This window comes from Balaenoptera musculus, chromosome 6, assembly GCF_009873245.2.
Source record: "Balaenoptera musculus isolate JJ_BM4_2016_0621 chromosome 6, mBalMus1.pri.v3, whole genome shotgun sequence".
In the NCBI taxonomy this organism is placed as follows: Eukaryota; Metazoa; Chordata; class Mammalia; order Artiodactyla; family Balaenopteridae; genus Balaenoptera; species Balaenoptera musculus.
The window spans coordinates 35301390-35313502 of record NC_045790.1 but is presented as its reverse complement, the minus strand read 5'-3'; the positions used below and the strand labels follow the sequence as shown (position 1 = coordinate 35313502).

At 38.0% G+C, this 12113-nt stretch overlaps 1 protein-coding gene across 1 annotated transcript in view; it reads right to left on the bottom strand.

The window, feature by feature from the left end:
* The window catches only part of UBAP2 (ubiquitin associated protein 2), a 99566-nt gene that overhangs the window by 30929 nt on the left and 56524 nt on the right, over positions 1-12113 (bottom strand). Inside the window, 3 exon segments of the mRNA XM_036855625.1 lie at positions 1848-1915; positions 5034-5086; positions 9949-10014. Coding sequence (XP_036711520.1) covers positions 1848-1915; positions 5034-5086; positions 9949-10014 — 187 coding nt within the window.

The window sequence follows — 12113 nt, the reverse complement described above, 5'->3', positions numbered from 1 at the left end:
CTCCTCCCCAAAAAGGCATACCAAGCCACAGAGACTGAAACAGGGCTTTGCAGAGAAGAGAAACGAAAAGGTGCATTAATATGTTTCCACAGAAATGGCACAATGACAACCGATTTGAAAACCTGGAGCAACTGAGTACACTTAAACAGTTCTCTCAAGTTTGGCTTGTTTCCTTTAGAATATTTGGCTACCTTTATCACTTGAAACCAGTCTCTCCTAAACTTTCCTAAAGGAGAGTGAATCCATATTTTTGAGGAATGAGGACCAAAGCCGTACTAGACCACTGAAGCAGTCTGACATTTATCATAAATATTCCTATAAGTTCTGCATTCTATCCAATAATACATTTACATTTATATAAATCTCATATAATTTCTCTCTTAAATATTTAGGAAAAAATGCACAATATATTAACAAATACTCTGTTAACTAGAATTCTTATAATGTCCCCAGAAAGACAGAGATTCAAATTTGAGAATCATGGTCTTACAACCTGAAAGCATGAGGAAGAAATGATCTTCCAAATAATATACTACTTGACATGGAAATGAGCCACTAATTTCTCCACAGGATGACCTAACATGATAATTTGCTCCATTAAATCTTTTTAAAGGCCAGTTCCCAGGCAGTTCTCCTAATGGAAACTCTCACCATGCCAGTGAGGCAGATTCTGGAAGGTCAAATAATTCAAAACTCACTTGTGATATATAGCAAAGTTCCTAGGCCTAAGTTTCCCTCCTTATACAACACCAACTCTCATGTTCCCATAACCGGATCGAAGTTATGGGATCTAGTATTTTGGACCCCATGGTAATGTTCTAACTTATGACAGCCTAATTCTAGGGATACAAATCCATGGTGGTTATATTACATATGACCCATCTTAAAAGTTCCATTACTAAAAAAACTAGAACCAAGTTCGATTCCAAAAGATTGATAAGATATATGCATGAAAAACAGTCCAGCACTGTCTTCTGAAAAATAACCATTGAAAAGGTCCACTTCTTATTTTTTAAATGAAAATGATCCTATCAAATTCATTGAGTACTAAATACAATCCAGAAGTTATACCTGTTTAAGGAGAAATTCTGAGCAATTCACAAAATATATTGCAAGACATAACCTTTGATCATTTTTATTTCCCTATAATGAAGTCTTATAACCATCACATTTAGCAAGAGATTGAGCATGTTGGGTTCAAAACTGCCTTCAGTGCTCAGATGTCATATACATCAAGGCTCTCATCCTTCTAGATCACTGCATTTTGAAACCATAATAAAAGATTTTTAGAGTTATTGTAAACACTAGGATGCAAATAAATGCTTTTCAATAATTCAATTTTGCACACATTCTAACAATGTTTCTATTACCCCAAAAGTGCCTTCCTTTTCTTTAATCTACGAAATTAGTAGATTAAAACTAGTAGAACCCATATAAAATGAGAAGTTTGTACTACCCTGAGAAGATCTAAATAAATGGTATTATATGAAGAAACCAAAGGATAGTTCTGTTAAGTTTATCTGTCAAAAACAGTATGCTTACAAAAGTAGAAAAAGAACCACTAAATAGATTTAACATTATCTCTGTCACAAATTCTAACACAAACATAACTGCTGTTTTAATTCACCAGTGATCATAACAAACTAGGAAATGATGGAGGCTCTGTCAGCTCACCGAGTAAGTCAGGGATAAAATAAAAGTCTTACACAAAAAAGAGAAAAAACAGAAACAGAGTCAAGAAAAGGGTAAAAAATAGAAAGAGATCTGAGGAAGAAAACAACTCTCCTGAGGCAAGAAATTTCAATTATGCTTTGAATAAAAAACAGAAGGTGGGGGAAAGCGTTTACCTTTGCCCAGGTGTGACATGATGCTCTGCTGGAACAGATGAGGAAGTGAAGACCTTTGTTTCAGAAAGCTGTAATGAAAGGATTAAAAATATTTTAATCTTATTTTAATCTTTATTTTAATCAAAATGTATCAAATTCCTGACAATTTTTAGTCACTGGGACTCTTATTCTAGTTCACCCAAAAGGTGGTCAAAGGAAAAGAAATATACAAGTGATCATGGCACATAATTTTCTTATGGTGAAGATAAATTTAGATTGATAATTCCACATCAGAGAAACAAGAAAGTGAAGTAGTAAAGCCAGACCCTTGTGCCATAGTTCAAGTCCCCATTTCACTATCCTACTTCACATTATATAAAATGAGAACACCAATAAAAACCACCACTAATGTTACTATAAACACCAAAAAGGAGTAGGAAAGTTTGAAAAGGCAAAATAATTGACGTTCTCTTTCCCCAAACACAGATGGTTTTAAGTATTTTATTAGTAATAGGTTTACTAGTCATAGATTTCCTTACTGTTTTAATCAAAATAATTTTATTGAGGTATAACACAGACAATAAACTGCGAATATTCAAACCGAATAACTGAATGAGTTGTGTCATATGTATATTCCGTTAGACCATCACCGAATCAAGACAATGAACGTATCTATTACCCTAAAAGTTTGCTCCTGTCCCTGTGTAATCAATTCCTCGAGCACTCACTTTTGTCCCCAGGCAACCACCGATGTGTTTTCTGTCACTACAGATTAGGCTGTATTTTCCAGAATTTTAAGTGGAATTTTTAAACATGCAGTCCTTTTTGTCTGACTTTTTTGACTCAACATAACTGTTTTGAGATTCACGCATATTGTTTTAAGGTACTTTTAAGGCACACAGGATAAAATTTCTTGAAACCTCAACTGACATTGTTGAAAGGCAGGCTCTTTTTATGTTTTCAAAGTGGGGCATGGGCTTTTAAAGGCTGATATTGTTGATCTAATGACATAATGTGAAAAATTAATGAAAATGCTATTTGAAGACTACTGTAATTCTTAACAACACTAAATGTCTCAGAACTCTGAAACCCGGCATAAAATCAGACTTCCTAAGACACTGATATTAAGGCAGGGGCAGAGCAGACAGTAGATGTTCATTCTCCGTAAAAACAAAAAGTGCTGAATTGATTATACTGTTTCAACAAGAAAGGCTTATGCTACGTTGCACCCTAATCCAAGGTGGTATCTTAAGAACTCTAAGGAATCCATTTTTGCCTTAAAGAATCTTACAAATTAAGACAAAGAGAGAAGCAATTAAGGAGTAATTCTATTAAAAGTAACAATAGAGTAGATCTAAAGCCTTGAGAATAGTAAGTTCAAGGAAAATGAGAACTACATTTATCACTGAAATCCTATCTAACCCGGTAGAGTACAGAAAATCCGCAGTTTTCTTCTCCTAAGCTCTAGAAGGAATTTAGGATTTGCATTTTAGATTACTCACCTTTCAATCACCATTACTTTGTATATGTCAGAAAACTTTGAAGTAATTTTGATATTTCCTGAGAAAAGAAGATGCCCAAATTCCCTATTGTAATTCTTTTCAGTAATTATATTGTGATTCAATATGGTCCATACAGCAGAATATTACCGCCTGTATGTGTGTACATTTGAACTGCTTGTTAGCAGACTTACATCATAAGACCTCATCTGAAGCACAGAAAAATCCCATCAGTTAGGCATGACAGTTATTATGATATTTGTTTTAGGGATGAAAACTAGGAGGCTCAGAAAGGAAAGATGCCTCATCCGAGGTCAACAGGTCAACCCAGCTAGAATTTGAATATGGGTCATCTGCCCTCTGACAGCCTGTTGACTCTCTAACCTGCCTACTGACCCAGACAACAGGCAAGGAGATATAAAGCTTTTAGCTCTGGAAACCTTTTTTTTTCTCCCAACAAACTCTTAGCAAAAATTCTAGTAACACAAAACATTTAAAAGTAGGACAGCTCTGTTTGAAATAAGGTGTGGTGTCCACAGGCTGCTCATTCTCACTTCTTATCATCACTGGTACCATCCCTCCACTGATTCTAATAGCCACCCATCTAGTTCAGTCTCCTCAGATTACAGGTAACAGAGAGCCCACTGACATCATACCCCAAGGACTTATGGTTAGTATGTGGCAGAAGAAAATTAAAAACCCTAAATTTCCAAAATTCCAATCAAACGAGCATATCTTTCTTTTTCATACCCTACCCAGCTCATTCCCTAACAAGTCAGATAAAATAGTGCTAAAAAGAAAGAAAGCACAAGTGCAGTTTTGTTTCTTTTTAAAAAATGTTTGTGAGTACAAAATGGGGAGAGGGGGAATAATCTCGAAAAGAAAAATAAACTCTCAAAGTCTGGGTCACTTTATGCAATTTTGAAGGTCAATACTTGTAAACCCTTTATTCTCTCCCTTCCAATGTCAGCTGTAACTCTCTAACATGTACATACTTTTGTTCTGGGCCTTCAGAGTGAAACAGAAAAATGGTTAAGATATCTTATGCTGCACACAGAACCTAGAGATCAACACTACCCAGAAGCTAGTACAGTATATTCAAAAATGTCTGTGGAATAAATGAATACAAAAAGAGCCGGTCTAGTTGAAAAGGGAATTGGTTGGGCCTAGAACCAGACTGATTTATTCAGGTTAATTTCAACTATAAATCCAAAACATAGACTGTCTCCTTTAATAAAAAGGTTATAAAGAGGAAGTATCGTTCACAGGCCAGGATAATAGCATCAGCTAGTTATCAGGCCAAATAAAACAAAGATAGAGAAAAAATGATGTCACTCCTATTTAACACCTGGTCTTTTTTTTTTTTTTTTTTTTGGCCGCACCACGTGGCATGTGGGATCTTAGTTCCCTGACCAGGGATCGAACCTGTGCCCCCTGCATTGGAAGCACAGAGTCTTAACCACTGAACCGCCAGGGAAGTCCCAACACCTGGTCATCTTTAAACGGTTGCTTTAAAATCAAGTTTCTCAAAAACCTGAAAACACCAACTTCCTTCTGAGAAGCATCTGCTAAAAAAAACAACATGGTAATCACAGAAGTCTGAAAGGGAGCCAAGAACAGCCGTAGGTGTCTCAAGCTTTCCTCAAAGTACATGTGCCCCTACCAGAATCCAAAAGAAAGATGGTCAGATCTGGTGCTAAACACTTACATCTTCAGTCCAGTCTTCCGTTGTCCACTCGTCCACAGAATTCTTCCAGGCCCCTGTTGACAATCACAGTTTACACCACAAAGTCAAATAATGTCTGATTCCAAGTGATTCTCTATTGTGTATGGCACAAGATATATCACATATATCATTAGCAATATAGTTTACAATCCAAGAAATATGAGGCTCTTACTCTATCTCAAGAAAATCAGTCATGTTTTCAAATGCAACTTGGCTAAGTACTATCCACAAAAACTCAAAAGCAATGTCTCAGATTGCTTTTGGATGATATCCAAGCAATTCTGCCTTAAGAAAGAAAGTATGGCACAGCACAAATAAATATGTTTAACAAGGAGTTCCTTATGATATATATTATTTAAAAGAGAACACAATTCAGTGTAAGGCAGCTCTGCTTTGGGCCCTCATTTCAGGTGGATTATCAAATTTAGAGAAGTAGGCTTTTCTTTTTTTTTTTGGCTGTACTGGGTCTTCGTTGCTGTGCGCAGGCTTTCTTGTGGTGAGCAGGGGCTACTCTTCTCATTGCAGTGGCTTCTCTTGCTGTGGAGCATGCGGGCTCCGTAGTTGCAGCACGTGGGCCCTAGAGCGCCTGGGCTCAGTAGTTGTGGCTCATGGGCTCTAGAGCGCAGGCTCAGTAGTTGTGGCGCACGGGGTTAAGTTGCTCCGCGGCATGTGGGATCTTCCTGGACCAGGGATCGAACACGTGTCCCCTGCATTGGCAGGCGGATTCTTAACCACCGTGCCATCAGGAAAGACCTGAGAAGTATGCTTTTTATATTAGTTCCACTGTATGGTTTCCTAATAGGTCTCCAGCAAAGCTAAATATTAGTCCTATTCATATAAGGTCTGTGGCTATTAACTCCTGATGAGCAGGTACAGAAAATGTGCTCAAACAGTTCTTACAGAACAATCATTTATACATAAAACAATTAAACGCTTTAAAGAAAAGCATATGAGCTTAGATATGCTGACATTAGTGCTCAGCGATCCTGTATGAGTATATTCCCATTATTTTAAAGCATACGTGCAAACACATACCCAGATAAAATGCTTTTAAAAGGAAGCACACCAAGATACTAACTATAACCACCATCAGGAAGTAGGATTGTGAATGTTTTCAGTTCCTTCAATGGGGAGAAATAAGTTGAGCACCTGCCTTACAATGAGGTTTGTGTGTGGGAAAAGGAAGGGCATACCCCTGAAGGAAAAGGGCAGATGAACAGATCTAACTTCCTTGGAATCATGTCAATAACCTAATAACTAAACTGATGGTGTCACCTAAGAAAAGAGTCCTTTTCTATGGAATGCTTTCAATAGGATGTCCCTAATTTAAGATTGATCATGGCAGGACTTCCCTGGTGGCGCAGTGGTTGGGAATCCGCCTGCTAATGCAGGGGACACGGGTTCAAGCCCCGGTCCGGGAAGACTCCACATGCCGCGGAGCAACTAAGCCCATGCGCCACAACTGCTGAACCTGCGCTCTGGAGCCCATGGGCCACAACTACTGAAGCCCGTGCGCCGAGAGCCCGTGCTCCGCAACAAGAGAAGGCACCGCAATGAGAAGCCCATGCGCCACAACTGCTGAACCTGCGCTCTGGAGCCCATGGGCCACAACTACTGAAGCCCATGCGCCGAGAGCCCGTGCTCCGCAGCAAGAGAAGGCACCGCAATGAGAAGCCCGCGCACCACAACAAACAGTGGCCTCCGCTCGCTGCAGCTAGGGAAAGCCTGCGTGCAGCAACGAAGACCCAATGCAGCCAAAAATAAAAATAAATAAATAAAATAATGTATAAAAAATATATTAAAAAAAGAATAATAATTGCTAAGTTTAAAAAAAAAAAAGATTGATCATGGCAAACAAAAGTAGAATCTATGGATTTATGGAGCATGGCTCCTTGTAAAATACCACCCAAGATATGCTACTCTGTGGTTATAAAACGGAGATGTTTCAAACCTGAAAACATTCTCTGGTGTGTGAGAAACCTACACACACCACTTAGAGACTTCACCTATACTGTGGACCACAGGGAATATGCATTGCAGGGAAGAACTCCCTGCTCTTCTGTCCCTCTCAATTGCATGTATCCTTGAAATAACAGTAAAGCTTGACAGATAAAGGTTTCAATATTTTTTAGAATAAATTTATTTATTTATTTTTGGCTGCACTGGGTCTTCATTGCTGTGCGTGGGCTTTCTCTAGTTGCGGCAAGCGGGGGCTACTCTTCATTGCAGTGCACGGGCTTCTCATTGCAGTGGCTTCTCTTGTTGCGGAGCACGGACTCTAGGCGCACGGGCTTCAGTAGTTGTGGCATGCAGGCTCAGCAGTTGTGGCTCCCGGACTCTAGAGCACAGGCTCAGTAGCTGTGGCGCACAGGCTTAGTTGCTCCGCGGCATGTGGGATCTTCCCAGACTAGGGCTCGAACCTGTGTCCCCTGCATTGGCAGGCGGATTCTTAACCACTGTTCCAGCAGGGAAGTCCCAGGTTTCAATATTTGAACTGACAATCTAATCCTCTGTTTTGGCTAATTTATCATATCTTTAAATGGTTTCCATAATTTCTCCAGAAATGTCACAAAACAACTTATCAATTTATGTGCCCCCAAAACATCTCTTTGAATTAAAATATTTTCATAAACGAAAGCAGAAAGACATAATAGTTTAAGGGAAGAAACACAAGGTGCAATCAGTCCCAGTCAGAAATCAGTACTGGAACCTGCATCTCTAGACCTCTGCACAGGCCTCTTAGCACACTGCACGCAAAGCTAAATGAATCCAAGGCAAGCCATCCGCCTATTACTTCACTATCATCTTCCTTTCTTAAGCACTAACTAGTGCCTTTCTTAAGTACTAATACATATTCTCCAACCTTTTAATAGAGTTCCTTCCAGACTTTTGTTTAAGTACATGCACAGTGTTAAAAGCTTACAAGTGGACTAATTTCAAAGATGGCCGGCACACAGCGGTCTTGGTGCCGCCTTCATCCCACGCACCCTGTGCTCACGCTGTCAGATGCATCACAGGAGACAGTACTCTAAAGACTGCACATTCTACAAAAAGCTGAGGCTCATTCTAACCAGATTTAGGAACACTCTAGTCAAGAAATAGAAAAAGCCTCAAAAGTCATTCACAAAACTTTCACCTTCAAAGCAACTAAGATTACAACAGCAAACAATTTATGATGAATTTTCCTTAGGAACCTTTCATCATCAATCATCAACCAACTAATACTGGGTTAAAAGCCTACATGTAAAGAAAGCATGAGGCTAGGTATCAAAGTCATATCTCACTGAAAAGACAAGTAAAAATTTAGGGAGTGATCAGGGTAGTGTATTACTGAATGATATATAAATTACATGAATCTGATTAATACACTGGAAATTTACAGGATGAAAAAGTTATGGAAAGCTAGAACGCTAAGAGAAACTTTATGGGGAAGATGAATCACAGCAAAAACCTTGAAGGCTGGAAAATATCTGAACAGATATTTAAGAAGGGATATTTGGGACTTCCCTGGTGGTTCAGTGGTTAGACTCTGCGCTCCCAATGCAGGAGGCCCTGGTCAGAGAACTAGATCCCACATGCCTCAGCTAAGAGCCTGAATGCTGCAACTAAGACCTGGTGCAGCCAAATAAATAAATGAATGAATAAATATATATATATTTTTTTTAAAAAAAGAAGGGATATTCCAGGGGAGAGAAACAATGATGAGGCATTACAAAAAATTACAAAATATTAAAATTAACCTAAAGTTTAGAACATCCTTTTTTTCCCAAAAAATGTGTAAGTTGTGGCAAAATACTTATAAAATTTACTACGGTAATCATTTTTTAAGTGTACAATTCAGTGATACTAATTTAAAACACACATTCTTACACATGACATGTAAAGAGACTGGCCTACCACTTAAGAGTGGAGTATTATGAAAATAATTAAAACGTGAACTTAGACATGTAGAAGAGGATGAGAAGCTGAGTACATTTAAATTTACTTATTTTATTTATTTTTGGCTGCACTGTGTCTTCGTTACTGCGCGCGGGCTTTCTCTAGTTGCAGCGAGCGAGAGCTACTCTTCGTTGCGGTGCGCAGGCTTCTCATTGCGGTGGCTTCTCTTGTTGCAGCTCTAGGGGCTTCTAGGGAGCGTGGGCTCAGTAGTTGTGACGCGCGGGCTTAGTTGCCCTGAGACATGTGGGATCTTCCCGGACCAGGGCTCGAACCCGTGTCCCCTGCACTGACAGGTGGATTCTTAACCGCTGCGCCACCAGGGAAGCCCCTTGAGTACATTTAAAAGCAGGCAGAAGACAACGTATGAAATTGTAAGCGGAAGTCCAACATGGTAAGGTGTTGTGTCAAGCAACAGAGGGGAAGTCCCGTGTCAGCAGCCAGGGTCAAGCTGTCGCAGTGACCCACCCTAGACACACGGACTCTAAAAACTACATGACATTAGATACAGAAGAATACAGAGTCAGGTCCTAATCTTATTTTGGAACATTAAAATTTTACAGGAAGACCTTGCCCCCCATTGTAGACCTACAGACCTTCACATCAAACATATGAGAAAAATTCAAAGACATTAATTTATTTTTAGCTTAAAACAATAAATTTGAGATGTATGCTTTATGTTCAGTTTAACTTGATGTTAGCCCTCTATCAAAAGGACATATAAGGCAGCGTTGTAGAAAAAAGGACAGCAGTGATGCAAAAATCTGTGTCACCTTGAAGGCCAATGTGAAAAACACTTCCATTATCAAAAGCTGATAATTATTTTATCAAGCAGCTGTAAAAACATAGTTTACAAACATTAATCTGACGAAATTTTATTAGCTAGCCTTGATAAAAATGGAAGATATTTTAAGCATTTTATCAGATTCTTAACTAAGAAATTAAAAAAAAAAAATCATACCTTTGAGTCCAAAAGAATTTTTGTTTGGCAGATTCTGAGCTACATTTTGAGCATTTGATGCCAGTTCTGTGGATCAATGTAAAATGGAAGGTTTTAACATATCACAACAATTAAGGTATTCATCAGAAGAGAAATTGGTCAGCAAATTAAACGAAGGAGGGAAAGCATCAAACTAAGTATATGCTGTGTGTCCAAGGAAAAAGAAACTTACTGCAATCCATGTTATGACAGACTGCTGTGGTCCAACTATGAATCTTAACAGCCAGACAGATCTTGAGCATTCAATTTGCATCAATTATGCTTGTTCTCATTCCCATGTTCACCAAGTTCCCTTCCCACTTGTCAAAGAAAACATTCCAATCTGTTTAAAAGGTATGTTTTTAGTAAATTTATAAATTAGCATTTTGACTATCCTTCAGTCTTTCTATTTTGGGTAATGTTTGAGTCTGACTCTACGGAATGGATTTGATTATTATCCTGTCAAAAGTCAAGTTTCTGAGCCTATGAGGCTGTGGGCTAGACTCAGAACTCTGTGTTATCAACAAGACAATACCATTCTGTGAGGCCTCTAGAGAAATAGCCAGCACTCCATCAGATGACATCTTTTAACTGTATTTTGCATCGAACACATTCTGCTACTCTAAATGAAAATAAGAGGAATGAGAGGGAAGAGATAAAAGACAAAAGGAGAAGGAAGAAGAGATGGAGGAATATGAAAAAAGAAAAATAGCAGTTAATGGACTAATTCAATATCCTGTTTCAAACATCTGATTTAAAAATCAGTGGCGGTTATAAATAAAGCCGCTATAAACATCACATGCAGGTCTTTGTGTGGGTGTTTTCATTCCTCTTCAGTAAAAACCTAGGGTTGGCATTGTAAGACTGTATAGTATATGTATGCTTTCACACCAGGAACGTAGGGGTTCGAGTTACTCCGTCACCTTCACTAACACTTGGAACTGTCAGTTTTCCTTTAAAGCTATTTTAATGGATGAAAGGTGGTAGCCTACTGTGGTTTTAATTTGTATTTCCCCAATGACCAATGATGATTAGGACATTTTTGTGTGCTTACTGCCATCCATATATCTTCCTTTGTGAAGCATCTGTTCAAATCATTTGCTCATTTTTCATTAACTTTTTATTTTGAAATAATTATACATTCACAAGAAGTTACCCTTCACCCAGTCTCCCCCTATGCTTACATCTCACATAATTCCAGTAAAATATAATAGCAAAAAAACTGACATAGATACAGAATGTGTATACCGTTCTATGTCAAGTTTGTATTGTGGTAAAATAATGTTTATGTGGTAAATAAAATTTACCATGCTAACCTTTTTAAGTGTACAGTTCACTGGCATTGAGTAATTCACAATGTGATATAACCATTATCACCATCCATTTCCACAAGTTTTCATTTTTTGTTCATTTTTAATTGCTCATTTTATTAGGCTGTTTGTTTTCTTCTCAACGAGTTGTGATAATTCTTTACACATTCTGTATACAAGTCCCTTTTCAAATAGAGGTTTAAATAAATATTTCCTCCTAAACTATGCCTTGCTCCTTCATTCTCTTTTTATTCTCTTCTGAAGAACCATGTTTTTCTTTTAGACTCATGCTTATCATGCCCTATGTAAGAAATTTTTGCTTAATCCAAGGTGGCTAAGATTTGCCCTGTATTTTCTTTAGAAGTTGTGCTTTCAGGTTTCACATGTAGAGCTATTATCCACTTTTGGTTATTTTTTATATACAGTATAATGTATGCCATTGAATTGCCTTGGAACCTTTGTCCAAAACCAATTGTATCTGTGGGTTTATTTCTAGATTTGCTATTATATAATTGATCTATCTCTGTGCTTTTGCCAATTCCACAGTCTTGACTACTGTACCTTTAGGGTAACTTCTTGAAATCAAGGAGTGTGAATCTTTGAACACTGTTAGTTTTCAAAACTGTTTGGGCTATGTTCATACCTATACTTTTCCATAAAAATTTTAGAATCAAGTTACAACTGACACACAAAAAATCTGCTAGGATTTTGAATGGACTTGTACTGAACCTGTATACCAATCTGGGGAGAAACAACATATCAATAATATTGAATCTTCCAACTCATCAACACTGAGTATCTTGCTCCCTTTTTGGGTCATCTTTGATATTTATCATC